This window comes from Schistocerca americana, chromosome 11 (assembly GCF_021461395.2).
Source record: "Schistocerca americana isolate TAMUIC-IGC-003095 chromosome 11, iqSchAmer2.1, whole genome shotgun sequence".
NCBI classification, from domain to species: Eukaryota; Metazoa; Arthropoda; class Insecta; order Orthoptera; family Acrididae; genus Schistocerca; species Schistocerca americana.
The window spans coordinates 172,123,907-172,147,092 of NC_060129.1; the positions used below are offsets into that span (position 1 = coordinate 172,123,907).

The window sequence follows — 23,186 nt, forward strand, 5'->3', positions numbered from 1 at the left end:
AACCAAACTCAGGCAGCCACTTCTCAAGTTTTTATGTCGCCCTTCGACACTGACATCCAGGTCATTAGGTATGAATCAAGATATTAGACTGAGTTATTCCAGCGTGAATTGTGAATGGTATGCGAGTCTGTTGACACGTTATGGTAAAGTGAGCGGTCTTTGTTGAAATACAAGAATACTTGTGCACAAATTCATCCAATACTATGATAGAACAAGTACAAACTCTAGTACAGATAGATCATTACTAACGTACTCCTTATAGAACATACAAACATATACATTATGTTGATTGGTGAATGTTCAAATTTCATAATGAGATCATAGCACTTGACGCAAGTCTTTCAGGCTAAGATTCGAAACATGCTGTTGACAGTTCTCTACAAGTGTCTGTTCCTGCACAGCACAGCCACATGCAACACTTTCACTATAAAGCCACCACTTCATCAGGAGGTGGCCATATCTCCCTTGCACCGCTCGGGTGCAGCTGAGTCATGACCATTCACCACAACGAAGATCAGACTCTGCATGCTTCACCATTGGTTTCTGAATAAGATGCGCCTTTTGGGTGGATGTTCATTCCCACATTCTTTCTACATCTCGGTGACATCGAAGATAAATACGCAAATAAACACAAAGTGGCGTGTGTGACTTTCTTCAGGTGTGCAGTCAGTGGATTTATGGAATACGGTATTTAGAACTGAGTTCATACAGGGCTTCAAAAATTTGCACCTCGGTCGCTTTACATATCAGGTAAGCAGGAGCAATGTTGGATAGGACAGGCAACCATTGAGTGGCACTTGATCTGGCAGTGCCATTAACGGTTCTCAAGGCCTCATTGTGCATAATCGTCACTACATTTTCATGCTGTGGCATTGCGTAGCATATCTGCATTTAATCCCCAGTCGTTTCCAGAAAATTGGTTTACTGTTGACCCAAACTTTGTCAGGTTCATTAAGTGCAGCACAAATGACACAGATAGATAAAAGAAGACACCTACAGTAGGTGTTGCGGGAAGCAGTTAAAGGAGACTTTTATTTAATCTAGTAGCATCTGGAACTTGCTGCGAACCTCTTTATTGTGCAGATGTAACGCTATGATCTTTATTTTATTTGGGTTTGGACAGGGTCAGCGCACTGGTCAACCAAAGCACTGTGACCACCAAATTACTATCGATACGTAACCGTCCAGACTGTAGCAGCGTTACCTGGCGAGGAACGTGTGCTAGTCACACACACACACACACACACACACACCATGTGGTATCAGTGGGCGAGCTGTCTGTGTGTAGAATGGGAAGGCACGCAGCCCATCTGAGTTCCTCCAAGGGCGGATTGTGATGGCCCAGAGGCTCGGCACGAGCATTTCAGAAACTGCACGACTCGACGGATGTTCCGGGAGTGCTGCGGGAGTGTCTTCAATGCGAGGCGACGCTAAGGCGAAACCACATCCAGACATCCTACAACTCCAGCACCTGATCAAACCAGAGCAACTCCCTACAGATCATCTTACCGCCCTCAATTAAACGGGAAAGCATAAAATTAAAAAGACTGAAAATCGAACGAGATATGAATAATGAAACAGACGTCTTTGCCACACCAAGAAATGGAGGAACACAGGCCTGCTGGCCTGGATGATGTCTGCAATACAGGAATAACGCATTTTGGTACTACAGCACTAAAATGTAATGTACGGTTAATGAATAGCTGTATCACTAGCATGCACATTCCGAAACTCTAGAGGAAAGCCAGAGTGGTAGCCCTGCTAAAAACCCTACAGATACTCAAACTTCTCGCCTTTCTCACATTCGTGTCATCTCTATGGGGCCATTGAAAGAATACTTTTTGAAAGACTTTTTGTAGCATTAGAGACCAAATTCATACCAGAACCAGTAGGATTTATGCCTGGTGTTTGTGGTAAAATAGTCTCATTCAACATGTAGAGGACGGCCTCCAACAGAAACAGATAATGGGACTCGCTTTTACAGATCTTTCGGCTGGCTATGATACTGTCAGTCACCAACGGCTGCTCATTAAGTTTTATAACAAGGACTTCCGAATGACAAAATTAGGGGAACGTCTATTTCAAAATAGACTTTTTATGTGACGCTACAAACAAGAAATAGGCACAGGAGAAGGCGAAAAAATGACACAAACACAAAATTGGCTCAAATGGCTCAGAGCATTATGGGACTTAGCTTCTGAGGTCATCAGTCCCCTAGAACTTACAACAACTTAAATCTAACTAACCTGAGGACATCACACACATCCATGCCCGAGGCAGGATTCGAACCTGCGACCGTTGTAGTCATTCGATTCCAAACTGTAGCGCGAAGAACGGCTCGGCCACTTCGGCCGGTCTACACACACACACACACACACACACACACACATACATATATATATATCGACGATATTGCCATGGGCTCACAAGGAAAATCGTTTGTGGTGTGAATTCTCAAAGACATACTATGGAGAACACTTCCGCACATCAAATCCCAGTAGAACTCTGATGTGTGACTTTCACTTTACAAATAAAGACGCACATACACAATTTAAAGTGGCGAGGCTGTGTCAAGAACTAAACCAGATGAACCGCTGAAATATTTGGGTATCCGACTTGACAACAATGTGACATTTTGGACGTTAAGGGAAAAGTGTGTGCGAATAATAACATCATCCAAAAATTCAGCGGCACGAATGGGGAGTTCATCCTCAAATTCTGAGAACATCGGCTCTCGTCCTATGTTTCTCTGCAGCTGAGAATGCGACAAATGCCTGGTACCACTCTGCAGTTGCCACATATGCCGACGTGGCAAACAATGAGAAAGAGCGCGTAGTGTCTGTCTCCTAAAATCAACGCTAGTTCGGCAAATTTACCCAACTTTCGACATAGCTCGACCCATAAACAGAAGGTAAGTTGCAATCCGATTATCACCGGCACCATTTATGCGGTTACGAAATACAGCACAGGCTACTGGTATCCCAGTGGAGTTTAATGCGAAGGACTAACTCTGTAAACGAGCCTCCTGAAATAGGAGAAAAAAATTATTGCAAAACTGTACTGATCAGATGCTCATAAAGCCTGAAGAACCACTGGCTGCTGCGAATCATCTGCTGTTTCCGACATGGCAGGTGCTTCACCACTTAAGAACTACCATCACACACTGCAATACCAATCTGAGAAAATGGAGGTGTAACAAGAACAACTCCTGTGAATGTGCCGCAACACAAGACTTAACGATATGTCCAAAAACAGGCAAAAAGATCACAGTGGCATACTTTATGATGGCAAATGACAAAGCCACCCATGTGTCTCAGTACTGGAAATTCATTTATCAGCCGGAACATTATGACCTTATAGCCTGTACGTTCACGTTTGGCATGGATAATAGTGGATTCTTATCATGGTATGGAAGCAGTGAGTCCTTTCTAGGCCTCTGCAGGTAGCTGGAACTACATCTGCACACACAAATCCCCAATTCCCTTAAATTCCGGGGAGGAGGGCCATGAGCTGCGACGCCACGTTGGAGCACATCCCAGATGTGTTCGACCAGGTTCAGATCTGGTGTGTTGGAGGACCAGAAAACCAAATGGGACTTGTCACTGTGTTCCTTGGACCTTTCCGTCACTCTCCTGGCCATGTGACATAGTGCATTATCTAGCTGAAAAAAAGCTGTCAGAAAACATGATCGTCATGTAGGGGTGTATGTGCTCTGCAAACCAGTGTACTATTCTCCTCGGCCGTCATGGTGCCTTACGCGAGCTCCATTGGACCCACGGAAGTCCATGTGAGTGTTCCCTGGAGCATAATGGAGCCGCCACCAGTCTGTCTCCACCTCACAGTACATGTGTCAAGGAACTGTTCCCCTGGAAGACGACGGACTGGGGCCCTTGCAGCTGAATGATGAAGAAGGTATAGGGATTCAGCATATCATGCCACAATATACCACTGCGCCAAGTTCGGGAGTCGATGGTAGTGTGCCCACTTCAGTCACAGTTGCTGACGTCGTTAACATTTGGAGGCACATAGGCCCTCAGCTGCAGAGGCCTGTCATTAGGAGTGTTTGGTGCACTGTGTGTCTAGACACACTTGAACTCTGACCAGCACTAAAGTTTGATGTTAGTCCCGCCACAGTTCGCTGCCTGTCGTGGTTCACCAGTCTGCACAGCCTACGACGTACGACATCTGTAATGATGGGTGGCCACCCAACCCCACGACGTGTGGACGTGCTTTCACCTTGGCGTCGCCACATGTTTAACACACCCACCACTGCAGTCCCAGAACACCAGACAAGTCGTGCAGTTTCCGTACTGAACCTCTGGGCCATCACACTCTGTCCTCAGTCACACTAAGGTATATCACGTGCCTTCCACATTATAAACATGGACAGAATACTCACTGATACTAGAGATGCTATTACTAGAGTATCGGGTGATATCAACAGCAGCAGAAAATGGTATAACAGGTGTAGGATTCGTTATGAATAGGAAGGTAGGGCAGACGGTGTGTTACTGTGAACAGTTCAGTGACCGGGTTGTTCGAATCAGAATCGACAGCAGGCCAACACCGACAACGATAGTTCAGGTATACATGCCGACGTCGCAAGCTGAAGATGAACAGATAGATAAAGTGTATGAGGATATTGAAAGGGTAATGCAGTATGTAAAGGGGGACGAAAATCTAATAGTCATGGGCGACTGGAATGCAGTTGTAGGGGAAGGAGTAGAAGAAAAGGTTACAGGAGAATATGGGCCTGGGAAAAGAAATGAAAGAGGAGAAAGACTAATTGAATTCTGTAACAAGTTTCAGCTAAGAATAGCGAATACTCTGTTCAAGAATCACAAGAGGAGGAGGTGATACACTTGGAAAAGGCCTGGAGATACGGGAAGATTTCAATTAGATTACATCATGGTCAGACAGAGATTCCGAAATCAGATACTGGATTGTAAGGCGTACCCAGGAGCAGATATAGACTCAGATCACAATATAGTAGTGATGAAGAGTAGGCTGAAGTTCAAGACATTAGTCAGGAAGAATCAATACGCAAAGAAATGGGATACGGAAGTACTTAGGAATGACGAGATACGTTTGAAGTTCTCTAACGCTATAGATACAGCAATAAGGAATAGCGCAGTAGGCAGTACAGTTGAAGAGGAATGGACATCTCTAAAAAGGGCCATCACAGAAGTTGGGAAGGAAAACATAGGTGCAAAGAAGGTAGCTGTGAAGAAACCATGGGTAACAGAAGAAATACTTCAGTTGATTGATGAAAGGAGGAAGTACAAACATGTTCCGGGAAAATCAGGAATACAGAAATACAAGTCGCTGAGGAATGAAATAAATAGGAAGTGCAGGGAAGCTAAGACGAAATGGCTGCAGGAAAAATGTGAAGACATCGAAAAAGATATGATTGTCGGAAGGACAGACTCAGCATGCAGGAAAGTCAAAACAACCTTTGGTGACATTAAAAACAACGATGGTAACATTAAGAGTGCAACGGGAATTCCACTGTTAAATGCAGAGGAGAGAGCAGATAGGTGGAAAGAATACACTGAAAGCCTCTATGAGGGTGAAGATTTGTCTGATGTGATAGAAGAAGAAACAGGAGTCGATTTAGAAGAGCTAGGGGATCCAGTATTAGAATCGGAATTTAAAAGAGCTTTGGAGGACTTACGGTCAAATAAGGCAGAAGGGATAGATAACATTCCATCAGAATTTCTAATATCATTGGGGGAAGTGGCAACAAAACGACTATTCACGTTTGTGTGTAGAATATATGAGTCTGGCGATATACCATCTGACTTTCGGAAAAGCATCATCCACACAATTCCGAAGACGACAAGTGCGAGAATTATCGCACAATCAGCTTAACAGCTCATGCATCGAAGTTGCTTACAAGAATAATATACAGAAGAATTGAAAAGAAAATTGAGAATGCGCTAGGTGACGATCAGTTTGACTTTAGGAAAAGTAAAGGGACGAGAGAGGCAATTCTGACGTTAAGGCTAATAATGGAAGCAAGGCTAAAGAAAAATCAAGACACTTTCATAAGATTTGTCGACCTGGAGAAAGCGTTCGACAATATAAAATGGTGCAAGCTGTTCGAGATTCTGAAAAAAGTAGGGATAACCTATAGGGAGAGACGGGTCATATATAATATGTACAACAACCAAGAGGGAATAATAAGAGTGGACAAGCAAGAACGAAGTGCTCGTATTAAGAAGGGTGTAAGACAAGGCTGTAGCCTTTCGCCCCTACTCTTCAATCTGTACATCGAGGAAGCAATGATGGAAATAAAAGAAATGTTCAGGAGTGGAATTAAAATACAAGGTGAAAAGATATCAAAGATACGATTCACTGATGACATTGCTATCCTGAGTGAAAGTAAAGAAGAATTAAATGATCTGCTGAACGGAATGAACAGTCTAATGAGTACACAGTATGGTTTGAGAGTAAATCGGAGAAAGACGAAGGTAATGAGAAGTAGTAGAAATGAGAACAGCGAGAAACTTAACATGAAGGATTGATGATCACGAAGTCAATGAAGTTAAGGAATTCCGCTACCTAGGCAGTAAAATAACCAATGACGGACGGAGCAAGGAGGACATCAAAAGCAGATTCGCTATGGCAAAAAAGGCATTTCTAGCCAAGAGAAGTCTACTAATATCAAATACCGGCCTTAATTTGAGGAAGAAATTTCAGAGGATGTACGTCTGGAGTACAGCATTGTATGGTAGCGAAACATGGACTGTGGGAAAACCGGAACAGAAGAGAATCGAAGCATTTGAGATGTGGTGCTATAGACGAATGTTGAAAATTAGGTGGACTGATAAGGTAAGGAATGAGGAGGTTCTACGCAGAATTGGAGAGGAAAGGAATATGTGGAAAACACTGATAAGGAGAAGGGACAGGATGATATGACATCTGCTAAGACATGAGGGAATGACTTCCATGGTACTAGAGGGAGCTGTAGAGGGCAAAAACTGTAGAAGAAGAGAGAGATTGGAATGCGTCAAGCAAATAATTGAGGACGTAGGTTGCAAGTACTACTCTGAGATGAAGAGGTTAGCACAGGAAAGGAATTCGTGGCGGGCCGCATCAAACCAGTCAGTAGACTGATGACCAAAAAAAAAAAAGAACTAGAGATGCACTGTGCGTGTGTCGACTGGCAATTATTCCTCACAGGGTGACAGTTCCATCGCCTGGGTGGGTTTATATCACTGGTAGGTCGGTGGCCATAATGTTCTGGCTGATCGGGTCTCTAGTACAGTTACCAATCTGCACACATAAGGTAAGTGAGTATTGACATAAAGCCTGAGGTTATTACAAATTATGCTCCCAGGTCGTTAATACCAAACATGAACAACAAGGTCCCTGACACGCTTCTGTGGGACACATTGCTAGTGACTCTTGGCATGCTGTCTGCAAAGTGGTCGATTCATCGCTGCCCAGGCCTACCACACTCTTCCATGGAGCCATTCCTGACACCATCGAATGAGTACGGAGAGAGTTCTCGTGGTGGTGGACCCACACTTTCACCAGGTCTAAAGCATGCTCAACCTGGTTCATGTAACAGCTGGAATGGTTGTTTTATGCCTGTGTGGATCAATGTTTTAAGGATGTTGTACATGTCGTTGTTTTACAGCTTGAAGACAACAAACATAATTCTTACGATTCTTATGGACAGACATTTAGGTATCTGCACATCTATTTTGACAAGAAGGGGCAGTTAGTCAGCCGGGGCCTCATAGCAGAAACCATATGGGCATTTGCCTGAAGTGATTTAGGGGAAACAGAATACTGAAGTTAGAATATCTGGGTTGTGAATAGAGCAGACTGGTGGTGTACTGTCCGTTCATCCCTTAGAAACTGACCTGCATACTCTATGTACACAATATCAACTGCAATCAACAGTATGACGATGATGTAAGGTTTTAATTTCATGTACCATAACTTCCCATTGGCTTGCCAGAAAATACTGAGCTAACATCCCTCCACAATGAGTGAGATATTGGGCTCAGAGGTGTGTCAGTATTTTCCAGTACAGAACATTGTGATGAAGTTTTACATAAAAACAAAATGCAGATGACTGTGGTGTGTTATTATTATTTACTTGTGTTACATTCTTAGGAAACCTCTGTGTTATCAAGTAATACTTCACTGTATAGAACTTACTGTTTAACAGGTGGTTATTAACTGCATCTGTAAATATTTTCGTTTCTAGTCTCTTTTGTCTTCTTAAGCAATCTATTGGATATTTTTATTCCTCGGTACATACCCATGCTCATGAACACAGCAATTTCTGCTCTAATTAACTGACTGATAAATGTACTCACTGCTGTTCTTGCTTCATGTTAATGTTCTATTATTTTACTGGCATCAGCAGACAGAATTAGTGATTTTCACAGGTGATACATGCATTATTGTGAAGGCTAGTAAAAGATCATGAGCAGAAAATATAGTAAATTGTGCTTTTGGAAAAGTTACTGACTTGTAGCCTCTAATGGGCTGCCTTTAAAATTTGAAAACACACTCACACACAGACACACCAACTAGTTTTGTACTGTCAAAAGCATCCTACCACTGATTAACTGAGAATACAGAACAGAAATAGTTAACAGTGTAGAAGTTTTAAGTTGTTGAGTGCCCATACTGATGAAAAGTTGAACGGGAAAACCCGTTGAGTAGACTTGCTAAAATGTTTAGCTTTGTTTACTGTTGCAATGAGAATAATTTCCAACTCTGGGGATATAGAAGTCAGTAAGTTGATATGCTTTCCATATTTTCATTCACTGATGTCTTAATGGAAAATATTCTTGGCTAACTCCTCAGAGAGGCAAAAAGTATCATTTCCCCAAAGAAATTACTTACAATTATGTGAGTGGTCCTCACACATACGTCCAGAAAGTATCCCTTTAATAATCCGAGAATATTAATCACAGCCTCATAATTCATTTACGAACTTTACAATTTGTTACAATCAGTGAATCCGAGTTTGAAAGTAACAGAGATATTCATAACACTAGAAACATTTGCTTTGCCCTTCATGCAACCTTGTCACAGAAAAACTGCAATATACACCATCTGAAAAAATTTCAGATCATAGAAGAGTTTTTCCACGTAGATTCAAGATGTGTCTCCTTAACAACTCCTTTTATTCCACAGAGGATTTCTTCAACTGAGTAGCACATAGTCATGTGAATAGTATATTTTGGTTTAAAAATTGTGTGCTATTTTTCTTCAAATAAGACGCTTCCCATCAAAACGTTTATTTATTTATTTATCGTGACTATGATTTATGGAACACGTCGTTAAGTAACTTGACATGCTAGAGCCGTTTCTTTTTCTAATATACCTTAATGACAATGTAGCAACTTCAGCAGATGACTCTGGAGAGGTTTTTCTTGTGGAGGGGATAGACACTATGTTTACACACTCGAATTAGGAGCTGAATAAATTATATTCTGGAGGAAGTAGCTTTTCGTTTATAGCTGATAAAATAAAAGTAGGTACATGCACTTTCTTGTGAATGAATATGTCCTTCCTGGTGTTCAACTCCTACAATGGTGGTGTGAGTAATGCATCAGGACACAGTGTGTTCTCGTGTCTGGTGGTATACTATATTCTTAAACGACAGGCACTTTTTTTTAATCCACCAGGTTTCTGACAAGTTTGATGCACCTCACCATGAATTCCTCTCCTGTGCTAATCTCTCCATTTCAGAGTTGCACTTCCAACGTTTGTCTTCAATTATTTGCTGGATGTACTCCAATCTCTGCTTCTCTTTGTGGTTTCTGCCCTCGACAGCTCCCTCTAGTGCCATAGAAGCTGTCCCCCAATATCTTAAAAGATGTCCTACAGTCTTGTGTCTTCTTCTTGTCAGTGCTCGAATATATTCCTCTCCTAACTGACTCACCAGAGAACCACCCCATTCCTTACCTCATCAGTCAGCCTAATTTTCAGCATTCTTCTGTAGCACCACATCACAAATGCTTCGATACTCTTCTTTTCCGGTTTTCCGAAAGTCCATATTTCACTTACCATACAATCCTATGCTCCAAATGTAAATTTTCAGAAATTTCTTTCACAAATTAGGGCCTATGTCTGATACTGACATACTCCTCTTGGCCATAAATGCTCTTCTCGCCAATGCTAGGCTGCATTTTTTGCTCCGTCTGTCATGGGTTATTTTGCTGCCTAGGTAACAGAATTCCTTAATTTCATCTACTTCGTGACCACCAGTTCTGATGTTAAGTTCGTTGCTGTTCTAATTTGTGCTACTTTCGTATTTCTTACTCTCAGTCCATGTTCTGCACTCATTAGACTGTTCATTCCACTCAGAAAATCCTGTAATTCTTGATCACTTCCACTGTAGACAGCAAGGTCATCAGCGAATGTTATCATTGATATCCTTTCACCTCGAACTTTAATTCCACTCTTGAACCTTTCCTTTAAGTTCCATCATTGCTTTTACGGAGAACAGATTGAGCATTAGGGGCGAAAGAGTAAATCCCAGTCTTACAATCTTTTTAATTCGAACACTTCACTCTTGATCTTCCACTCTCATTGTACCCTGTTGATTCTTGTACATGTCGTATACTACCCGCTATTCACTATAGCTTACCCTTATTTTACTCAGAATTTCGGACATCTTACACCATTTGACCCCATCGAACGCTTTTTCCAGGTCGTCAAATCCAATGAAAGTGTCTTTTTTTCTTTCATGCTTCCATTATCGACCGCAACGTCAGAATTGCCTCTCTAGTGGTTTACCTTTCCTAAAGCCAAGGTGATAGTCATCTAACGGATTCTCCATATTAATTTTGTTTCTTCTGAATGTTATTCTTATCAGAAATTTGGATATGTCAGATGTTAAGATGATTGTGCGATAATTCTCGCACTTGTCAGGTCTTGCAATCTTCAGAATTATGTTGATGATGCTTCTTTAAAACTCAGATGGAATGTCCTCAAACTCATACATTCTACACTCCAACGTGAATAATCGTTTACTTTCGACTTCCCAAATGATTTTAAAAATTTCGATGGAATGGTATCCATCCCCTTTGCTTTATTTGATCTTAAGTCTTCCAAAGCACTTTAAATTCCGATAGTAATACTGGATCCCGTATCTCTTCTATATTGATTCCTGTTTCATCCTCCTTTTCAGGTTAGAAGGTCTTTTTTAGGTTAGCGGGTATCAGGAAACAACAGAAAAGGATTTTGCTAAAAGGGGGCAGGTAAAACACAGTGAGGCAATTGTAGCAACAGCCGGTATTGTAAATTGTCGTAGCTGTTTTGGGAAAGAGCCAGAAAGCCCTAATAGAAAGCGTTGAAGCTGAAATAGTTATAGGTACGGAAAGCTGGCTAAAGCCGGAAATAAGTTCAGCCGAAAATTTTTCAATGCACCTTTCAAAAAGGATACATTAAACACAGTTGGTAGTGGAGTATTTATCACTGTCAGGAGTAGTTTACCTTGTAGCGAAATTGAAGTAGATAGTTCCTGCGAAATTGTATGGGTACAGGTTGTACTTGACAATCGTACTAAACTATTAATAGGCTCGTTTTACCGACCCCCCGACTCAGAAGATATATTTACTGAACAGTTCAAAGAAAACTTGAGTCTCATTTCCAATAAGTACCCCACTCATAAAATTATACTCGTTGGTGACTTTAATCTACCCTCGATATGCTGGAAAAATTATACGATTAAAGCCTGCTGCAGGCATAAAACGTCATTCGAAATTGTACTGAATGCTTTCACAGATAATAATTTTGAACAATTAGTTCATAAGCCCACTCGAAACGTAAATTGTTTCGAAAGCATACTTGACCTGTTAGCAACAAATCCTGCATAAATAGTATCATGACGAATACAGGGATTAGCGACCACAAGGTAGTTGCTGCTAGGCTGAATACCGTAACACCTACAACGATCAAAAAGAAACGCGATGTATACCTATCTAAAAAAGCTGATAAAAGAGCTCTTAACGCCTTTTGAAGAGACAGTGTCCAGTCCTTCCCATCTGATCATGTAAGCGTAGAAAAGATGTGGAATGATATCAAACATAGTATCGATGGCAAGTGAGAGATATATAACACATAAATTAATAAGTGATAGTACTGACCCCCATGGTACACAAAACGGGTCAAATGGCTGTTGCAGAAGCAATGAAAAAAGCATGCCAAATTCAAAAGAACGCAAAATCCAAAAGACTGGTAAAGTTTTACAGAAGTTAGAAATATAGCGCGTACTTCAATGTGAGATGCTTTTAATAATTTCGACAACGAAACTCTGTCTCGGAATCCGGGAGAAAACCCGAAGAGATTCTGGTCATACATAAAGCACACCAGTGGGAAGACGCAATCAATACCTTCACTGTGCGATAACAACAGGGAAGTCACTGATGACAGTGCTGCCAAAGCAGAGTTTCCGGAACTCCTTCATCAAAGAAGTCGAACTAAATGTTCCTGAGTTCCAATCAAGAGCAACTGCCGAGATGAGAAACGTAGAAGTAGACATCCTCGCAGCAGCAAAGCAGCTTAAGTCACTTAATAAAGGGAAGGCCTCCGGTCCAGATTGTATACCAGTCAGGTTCCTTGTAGAGTAAGCTGATACAATAGCCCCACATTTAGCTCACAGGAAGATCCGTACCTAAAGACTGGAAAATTGCTCAAGTCGCAACAATATCCAAAAAGGGAAATAGGAGTAATCAGCTCAGTTACAGGCCCTTATCACTAACGTCGATTTGAAGTTGAGTTTTGGAACATATACTATATTAGAACATTACGAATTACCTCGAAGAAAACGATTTATTGACACATAGTCAGCATGGCTTCAGAAAATATCGTTCTTGTGAAACGCAACTGGATTTGTGATTTCCTGTCAGAAAGGTCAGTTAGTAGTAACAGACGGGAAGTCATCGAGTAAAACAGAAGTAAAATCCAGCGTTCCCCAAGGAAGTGTTATAGGCCCTCTGTTGTTCCTGATCTGTATTAACGACATAGGAGACAATCTGAGTAGCCTTCTTAGGGTGTTTGGAGATGACCCGGTCATTTACCGTCTTGTAAAGTCATCAGATGATCAAAACGACTCGCAAAATGATTTAGATAAGATATCCGTATGGTGCGAAAAGTGGCAATTGTCTCTGAATAAAGAGAAGTTTGAAGTCATTCACATGAGCAATAAAAGAATTTAGCTAAATTTCGATTACGCAGTAAGTCACACAAAACTGAAGCCTGTAAATTCAACTAAATACTTAGGGATTACAATTGCAAATAACCTAAATTGGAACTATCACATAGATAATGTTGTGGGTAGAGCAAACCAAAGACGGCGATTCATTGGCAGATCACTTAGAAAGTGCGACAGGTCTACTAAAGAGACTGCTTACACCAGCTTGTCCGCCCTATTCTGGAGTACTGCTGTGCGGTGTGGGATCCGCATCAGGTGGGACTGACGGATGACATCTAAATTGTTCAAAGAAGGGCAGCTCGTTTTGTATTATGGCGAAATTGGGGAGATAGTACCACAGATATGATACGTGAATCGGAGTGGCAATCACTAAAACTGCCTGAAAATTACTTACAAGTTCTTGGCGCCCTCCATCAGTAACGCTGTAATTCAATATGGTGTTGGCCCAACCTTGATGACAGCTTCCACTCTCGCAGGCATGCGTTCAATGAGGTGCTGGAAGGTTTCTTGGGGAATGGCAGCCCATTCTTCACGGAGTGCTGCACTGAGAAGAGGTATCGATGTCGGTCGGAGAGGCCTGGCACGAAGTCGGCGTTCCAAAATATCCCAGAGGTGTTCTATAGGATTCAGGTCAGGACTCTGTGCAGGCCAGTCCTTTACAGGGATGTTATTGTCGTTTAAGCACTCCGCCACAGGCAGTGCATTATGAACAGATGCTCGATCGTGTTGAAAGATGCAGTAGCCACCACCGAATAGCTCTTCAACAGTGGGAATCGAGAAGGTGCTTAAAACATCAGTGTACGCCTGTGTTGTGATTGTGCCAAGCAAAACACCAAACGGTGCAAGCCTCCTCCATGAAAAACACGACCACACCATAACACCAACGCCTCCGAATTTTACTGTTGACACTACACACGCTGGTAGATGACGTTCACTGGGCATTCGCCATCCCACACCCTGCCATCGGATCGCCACATTGTGTACCGTGGTTTGTCACTCCCACTGGTCAACTGTCCAATGTTTACGCTCCTTACATCAAGCGGGGCGTCGTTTGGCATTTACTGGTGTGATGTGTGGCTTATGAGCAGTCTCTCGACCATGAAATCCAAGTTTTCTCACCTCCTGCCAAACTGTCATAGTACTTGCAGTGGATCTTGATGCAGTTTGGAATTCCTGTGTGATGGTCTGGATAGATGTCTGCTTATTAAACACTACGATCCTCTTCAACTGTCGGCGGTCTCTGTCAGTCAACAGACGAGGTCGGCCTGTACGCTTTCGTGCTGTACGTGCCCCTTCACATTCCCACTTCACTATCAGATTGCAAACAGTGGTCCTAGAGATGTTTAGGAGTGTGGAAATCTTGCGTACAGACGTATGACACAAGTGACACCCAACGACCTGACCAAGTTCCAAATCCGTGAGTTCCGCAGAGCGCTCCATTCTGCTCTCTCACGCTGTCTAATTACTACTAAGTTTGCTGATATGGAGTACCTGGCAGTAGGTGACAGCATGATGCACCTAACATGAAAAACGTTTGTTTTTGGGGGTGCCCGGATACATTTGATCACATAGCGTATGTAGACGGATGTAAACTTTTATTAAAGAGAGGTTAGGGAAAACTACAACATGATCCGAACCTGGAATCAAGAGGGATTAGAATTTTGTTTCTAACTGCCTAATTTTCAGAATATGACAGCTACAAGAAATCATTGAAGCGCAAGAGCAAGACAGTGCCCACAAAAATCCCAAGTTTGGCTTGTCGCGTCAGGAGAAAAAGTACTGTGTAATTTGCAGAGACAGACACCCCCTGAGGTGCTAACAGGTGAAACAGTCACAGGCAGTGTAGAACTGAAAGGAAAAATAGTCCCTCCCACGTTATCAGCGTTGGGAGGTATAAAAAATTATGTAATGGATGGTCAGGAGAGTGTTTCAGTGGGGCCATCGATTTAGGCCATTACAGTATGAAAAGCATTATTTGTCCTACAGTGAAATGTCTGACGTCACTGCAGCCAAAAAATGTGAGTAGAGAGGATGGCAACCAGTTTTTCAGTGAGAACGCGCCAGGTGTTGGAAGAAACTGGACAGGTAAAAAATTGGTGCTTCACCTCTATGGCATAACAAGCTTTTCTTGCTCATTCCCAGTTAACAAACTGCCATGAAATACAGTTTCATAGGAAGTGAGTCTGTTTGACACTGATGAAGTATATTTTGTTTTGTGACAATCTACACAGACTTAAAAGATGATACATAATGAGCAAAGCTAACGCAGTGCAATACATCATCACCCCAACTCAAACTGGTAACTGGGACGATGTAGGGTGCCAAGTTGTCGACTGGTTGAATGTTGTGACTATATCATCGTGCGTGGCCTCTTGGTCATGATGACAGGCTTAAATCAGTTTGTGTCATGTTATTACTTGCCAGCAGATCCAAAATCATGTGGACTTTGTGGACTTATGTCCCATTCGGTGGACCACTCAGTACAGAAGTATTGTTGCAGGGTAGAACTGTAGACTCATCTACACACATATGACTACCACTGTGTCTCATGAGAGAAGCAATCCGTGAGTGCTGGTGGTAAGTAGGAGGGTGGGGAAAGAGGAAGGATAGCATGGAAGCGGTGGGGGAGGGTGCAGTGTTGCTTGTGGGAACACGCAGGAAAATGATGGGGACATGACAAGAAACAAGCTGTCAGTCCGCATGACAAACTGTGACCAAGAGGCAGCTGGACACCCAGTTGCTGAATACGCTGCCCAATACATTGGACCTCAATTCAGTGACTGCTTCACAGCCTGGGCCATCTGGAACCTTACTAACAGCACCAGCTTTTCCCTAACTGAGCAGGTGGGAACTATACTGCAATTATCTTACCTTCCCATAAGCCCCCTGACTGAGACTTTGCTATTCCTTTTGCTCCACACTCCTACCCCCTTCCTGCTCCCACTTCAGCTCTACACAGCCTTCTGTTTCATCAATGCCTTTACTACTCTGTTTCCTCTCGTCTCCCATTGCCATTCCCCTTCCCACCTGCTCAACTGGTAACTTTAAGGGAAGTTCAGCTCCGTATGACAAACCTGAAGAGTCTTGTGAACTTCAGCGGTCATTATCAAGTTTTCAGCCGGTGTCACAAGGTGTTACCTTGATGTCTCCTAGATGACCAAAGTTTCGTCCCGTCTACTGACTAACTAATATTAGTCTCGGAAAATAGAGGTAGTAAAGGTTGCTTAGAGAACAAATACGAGAACTGGAGAAGAGGATTACACGTGCGACTATGGGTTGGTTCTTTCAGTGGCGTACGTACCCTTGTACAGAGCAAGAGCGAATGCAGTCGGCAGCGACGCGGCGGATGAGGCCCCTGGTGAGTTCCCTGGAGCTGTCCTCCGTGAGGTGGCGGACCTCTGCGAGGGCGCGGCCGCACTCCTCGTCCTCCGCGGGCGGCGGCTCGTGGCCTCTGCGCGGCACCAGCCGTGTGGCGGCCGGCACCGCGACGGACGGCGCCTCCAGGTTCTCGCACGTTTCGAACAGATAATAATTTCCTGCGAAACGATTTCCAGTACCCATTAGGCTGGCACACTGACTGATCACACAGGTTCTTGTTGACTGCTACTGTCTAGACGGTCACTGGCAGCCATTGAAATTGCAACAAAAAAATCCACCGAGATCGAACGTTGCCAGGTTGAACTGGTCGCTCTCATATATGCCTGGCACCTGGTATTATCGTACGCGGAGCCATTTGCTACACAGCAAATGGCTGGCAAGTTTGACAACAATCGTTAAATTTCTGACATGTTAAGACCGGTCAGTGTTCTCTATCTTCGAGATCTCCATCATTCTGTCTCCAGCAAAATATTAAGTTCCTGACAGATGAAAATCGTGTGCCGGACGGAGACTCGAACTCGGGACCTTTGAATTCGCGGGCAAGTCCTCGATTGGTGAAGCACTTGCCCACGAAAGCCAAAGGTCCCGAGTTCGAGTCCCAGTCGGGCACACCGATTTTATCTGCAAGGAAGTTTCAGGTCCAGAGTTCGAGTCTCAATCAGGCACACAGTTTTAATCTGCCAGGAAGTTTCATATCTGAGCACACTCTGCTGCAGAGTGAAAATCTCATTCTATGTTACCCATGCTCTCCAAACGTACATCAATACAGAGAGTGTTGGGCTGTTACGTACAGCACGTCCTGCAGACCACTCACCCATTCAAAGCACCTTGTCACGTGTTGCTAAGAAACGGGCACGTCAAAACTCACCAGCCATTGAGCTCCGGTACAGAGTTGAAGAGGGGTAGAATGTAACTATACCTGTCATGTAAGCTTTAGTTCGACTCAGTGTCCAGTCAGATCACAGCCACTGTTGATGGCACAACTGGAGGCTCTGTGTACTACAGCTTGTATAGTCATCAGTCAGCTAACAACGTAATCATAGTATCTCCTATATTCAGAATACACACAGAAAGTACAATTTAGTTATTTTCTGTACCTTCTGCTGTTACGAATCTAGTAGCCAAATGTGGGCTTCTACACCCATAATTTAGCGACGACTTTGAGGTACAGCAAACCAGCTACTTGGTATTTCCTGAAGGAATGCTACTACGAGCCGGACTGGGACTCGAACTCGGCAACTTTCCTTTTTGCCCTCCGGACTGAGCCACCCAAGCACGACTCACGACCCCTTCTCACAGATTTACCTCCGCCAGTACTTTATAGAAGTTTTCCTGCTAAACTTACGGGATTAGCACTCTTGCTTCATCCAGTTTTTCTGATTTTGCAAATTTTCTGCAGTTTTTCAGGTGTGACATGAATTACTCGTCTTTTTTAAACAAAAATCTTGTTCAATATTGCAGCATTTTCAAGAACAGTCTCAAATGTCATCATTCGTAAAAAGACTTCAGCGTCGATTCTAATGATACGTTCAGTACCATACCTTTTATCTCCGACACATAACACTTCAGCTTAGTGGAGCATTATACACTTGAGCGCCAAAGAAACTGGTATAGGTATGCGTATTCAAATGCAGAAATATGTAAACAGGCAGAATACGGCGCTGTGGTCGGCAAGGCCTATATAAACAAAAAGTGTCTCGCGCAGTTGTTAGGTCGGTTACTGCCGCTACAATGTCAGTTAATCAAGACGAGTTTGAATGTGGCGTTACAGTCGACGGGCGAGCGATGGGACACAGCATCTCCGAGATAGCGATGAAGTGGGAATTTTTCCGTACGACCATTTCACTAGTGTACCGTGAATATCTGGAATCTGGTAAAAGTCAAATCTCTGACACCGCTGCGAACGGAAAAAGATCCTGGAAGAACGGGAGCAGCGACGATTGAAGAGAATAGTTCAACGTGACAGAAGCCCCACCCTTCTGCAAATTACTGCAGATTTCAGTTCTGCGCCATCGACAAATGTCAGTGTGCGAATCATTCAACGAAACGTCATCGGTATGGGCCTTCGGAGCAGAGCGCCCATTCGTGTACCCTCGTCACCGCACGATACAAAGCTTTACGCCTCGCCTGGGCCCGTCAGCACCTACACTGGACTGTTGATGACTGGGAACATGTTGCCTGCTCGGACGAGCCTCGTTTCAAATTGTATCGAGCGGATGGACGTGTACGGGAGTGGACACAACCTCATGAATCCACGGACCTTTGCTTGTCAGCAGGGGACTGTTCAAGCTGCTGGAGGCTCTGTAATATGGGGCGTGTGCAGTTGGAGTGATATCGGACCCCTTTTAATTCTAAATACTAGATACGACTCTGGGAGGTGACATGTACGTAAGCATCCTGTCCGTCACCTGCATCCATTCGTGTCCATTGTCCATTCCAACGGCCTTCGGCAATTCCAGCAGGACAATGCGACATCCCACACATCTATAATTGTTACAGAGCGGCTCCAGGGACACATCTGAGTTAAAACACTTCCGCTAGCCACCAAACTCCGCAGACATGAACATTATTGAGCATATCTGGGATGCCCTGCAACGTGCTGTTCAGAAGAGATCTTCACGCCGTAGTACTCTTTCGGATTTATGGACAGCCCTGCAGGATTCATGGTGTCAGTTCCCTTCAGCACACCTTCAGACATTAGTCGAGTCCATACAACGTCATCTTACGGCACTTCTGTGTGCTCGCGTGAGCCTTACACGATATTAGGCAGGTGTACCAGTTTCTTTGGCTGTTAAGTGTAAAAGAAATGAGATGTTGTGGTTAGCATTGTTGTGGATAGGGAACTGTTGACGGCGTTTTCTATGTTCATTTTCGTAACGTCTTTTTGTAATCTACGTTGTTTTATGTGTGGTTAGCTAACATTTTGGGAGAGAGAACCTATATCCATGTAGAAACGGTAACGGAAGAAGCGATCAGTGAAATTCCTAGAAGTAGCGCTGCAAAGCGATGAGCAATGGAGCGAGTTCGCAAGGACGGTAACAGGTAGTAAGGCGAATGGTCGACTTCGGTTACAGGGAAGTGTAGCTCATCTGCAAAGGAGGCCGCGTATAGAAGAATTGTGCGGTCCATTCTTGAGTACTGGTCGTGTGTGTGGTACGTCCGCCAAGTGGAACTGTAGGAAGATGTCGAGGCAAATCAGAGGAGTGCTCCTGGACTTGTTACCGGTAGGTTCGATAGACACGCGATTGTTACTAAGATACTTGGTGACGTCAAATGGGAATTCATGCAGGGAAGACGATGTTCTGTTCGCGAAAACCTGCTGAGGAAATTCACAAGTGGAATGGAACTGACTAATAGTGGCGGCCTGAACCCTCCTGCATTCGCCATGCGGTGGCCTGGCCAGTATCTATGTAGATGTAGATGGAATGCTTGTTACAGGCTGCTTTCCCTTGTACTACACACGAGGGGTTCCTCAGTGCTTTGCGTATTGTACACGGGAACAATGAAATGCGTAGGTGGCTCTAGTTTAATCTCTGATTCCAAACTTTTTACTGGATCGTCACCCTATATAGATAGGATTTCGAGTAATAGCTGAGACTAGTTTGGCCTTTACAGCGTTCCCCTGATGCTCTTATGCGACTCAGAGAAGCCTCTGGCCATTCGAATTGCTCTCTTCGTTGTTGTTGTTATTGTGGTCTTCAGTCCTGAGACTGTTTTGATGGAGCTCTCCATGCTACTCTATCCTGTGGAAACCTCTTCATCTCCGAGTAACTACTGCAACCTACATCCCTCTGAATCTGCTTACTGTATTCATCTCTTGATCTCCCTCTACGGTTTTTACACCACATGCTTTCCTACAGTACTAAATTGGTTGTTTGTTGTTGTTGTTGTGGTCTTCAGTCCTGAGACTGGTTTGATGCAGCTCTCCATGCTTCTCTATCCTGTGCAAGCTTTTTCATCTCCCAGTACCTACTGCAACCTACATCCTTCTGAATCTGCTTAGTGTATTCATCTCTTGGTCTCCCTCTACGATTTTTACCCTCCACGCTGCCCTCCAATACTAAATTGGTGATCCCTTGATGCCTCAGAACATGTCCTACCAACCGATCCCTTCTTCTGGTCAAGTTGTGCCACAAACTTCTCTTCTCCCCAATCCTATTCAATACTTCCTCATTAGTTATGTGATCTACCCATCTAATCTTCAGCATTCTTCTGTAGCACCACATTTCGAAAGCTTCTATTCTCTTCTTGTCCAAACTATTTATCGTCCACGTTTCACTTCCATACATGGCTACACTCCATACGAATACTTTCAGAAATGACTTCCTGACACTTAAATCTATACTGGATGTTAACAAATTTCTCTTCTTCAGAAACGCTTTCCTTGCCATTGCCAGCCTACATTTTATATCCTCTCTACTTCGACCATCATCAGTTATTTTGCTCCCCAAATAGCAAAACTCCTTTACTACTTTAAGTGCCTCATTTCCTAATCTAATTCCCTCAGCATCACCCGACTTAATTAGACTACATTCCATTATCCTTGTTTTGCTTTTGTTGATGTTCATCTTATATCCTCCTTTCAGGACACTGTCCATTCCATTCAACTGCTCTTCCAAGTTCTTTGCTGTCTCTGACAGAATTACAGTGTCATCGGCGAACCTCAAAGTTTTTATTTCTTCTCCATGAATTTCAATACCTACTCCGAATTTTTCTTTTGTTTCCTTTACTGCTTGCTCAATATACAGATTGAACAACATCGGGGAGAGGCTACAACCCTGTCTTACTCCCTTCCCAACCACTGCTTCCCTTTCATGTCCCTCGACTCTTATAACTGCCATCTGGTTTCTGTACAAATTGTAAATAGCCTTTCGCTCCCTGTATTTTACCCCTGCCACCTTTAGAATTTGAAAGAGAGTATGCCAGTCAACATTGTCAAAAGCTTTCTCTAAGTCTACAAATGCTAGAAACGTAGGTTTGCCTTTCCTTAATCTTTCTTCTAAGATAAGTCGTAAGGTCAGTATTGCCTCACGTGTTCCAGTGTTTCTACGGAATCCAAACTGATCTTCCCCGAGGTTGGCTTCTACTAGTTTTTCCATTCGTCTGTAAAGAATTCGTGTTAGTATTTTGCAGCTGTGACTTATTAAGCTGATAGTTCGGTAATTTTCACATCTGTCAACACCTGCTTTCTTTGGGATTGGAATTATTATATTCTTCTTGAAGTCTGAGGGTATTTCGCCTGTTTCATACATCTTGCTCACCAGATGGTAGAGTTTTGTCAGGACTGGCTCTCCCACGGCCGTCAGTAGTTCCAATGGAATATTGTCTACTCCGGGGGCCTTGTTTCGACTCAGGTCTTTCAGTGCTCTGTCAAACTCTTCACGCAGTATCGTATCTCCCATTTCATCTTCATCTACATCCTCTTCCATTTCCATAATATTGTCCTCAAGTACATCGCCCTTGTATAGACCCTCTATATACTCCTTCCACCTTTCTGCTTTCCCTTCTTTGCTTAGAACTGGGTTTCCATCTGAGGCCTTGATATTCATACAAGTCGTTCTCTTATCTCCAAAGGTCTCTTTAATTTTCCTGTAGGCGGTATCTATCTTACCCCTAGTGAGATAGGCCTCTACATCCTTACATTTGTCCTCTAGCCATACCTGCTTAGCCATTTTGCACTTCCTGTCGATCTCATTTTTGAGACGTTTGTATTCCTTTTTGCCTGTTTCACTTACTGCATTTTTATATTTTCTCCTTTCATCAATTAAATTCAATATTTCTTCTGTTACCCAAGGATTTCTACTAGCCCTCGTCTTTTTACCTACTTGATCCTCTGCTGCCTTCACTACTTCATCCCTCAAAGCTACCCATTCTTCTTCTACTGTATTTATTTCCCCCATTCCTGTCAATTGCTCCCTTATGCTCTCCCTGAATCTCTGTACAACCTCTGGTTCTTTCAGTTTATCCAGGTCCCATCTCCTTAAATTCCCACCTTTTTGCAGTTTCTTCAGTTTTAATCTACAGGTCATAACCAATAGATTGTGGTCAGAGTCCACATCTGCCCCTGGAAATGTCTTACAATTTAAAACCTGGTTCCTAAAACTCTGTCTTACCATTATATAATCTATCTGATACCTTTTAGTATCTCCAGGGTTCTTCCATGTATACAACCTTCTTTCATGATTCTTAAACCAAGTGTTAGTTATGATTATGTTGTGCTCTGTGCAAAATTCGACCAGGCGGCTTCCTCTTTCATTTCTGTCCCCCAATCCATATTCACCTACTATGTTTCCTTCTCTCCCTTTTCCTACACTCGAATTCCAGTCACCCATGACTATTAAATTTTCGTCTCCCTTCACAATCTGAATAATTTCTTTTATTTCATCATACATTTCTTCAATTTCTTCGTCATCTGCAGAGCTAGTTGGCATATAAACTTGTACTACTGTAGTAGGCGTGGGCTTCGTATCTATCTTGGCCACAATAATGCGTTCACTATGCTGTTTGTAGTAGCTTACCCGCATTCCTATTTTCCTATTCATTATTAAACCTACTCCTGCAATACCCCTATTTGATTTTGTGTTTATAACCCTGTAGTCACCTGACCAGAAGTCTT

General features: G+C 43.1%; 1 protein-coding gene across 1 annotated transcript in view; it reads right to left on the reverse strand.

The window, feature by feature from the left end:
• Positions 1 to 16,477: 16,477 nt before the first annotated feature.
• The window catches only part of LOC124553486, a 38,594-nt gene continuing 31,885 nt past the window's right edge, over positions 16,478 to 23,186 (reverse strand). The window contains exon 2 of the mRNA XM_047127342.1: positions 16,478 to 16,728. Coding sequence (XP_046983298.1) covers positions 16,478 to 16,728 — 251 coding nt within the window. The remainder of the gene's footprint in view (positions 16,729 to 23,186) is intronic.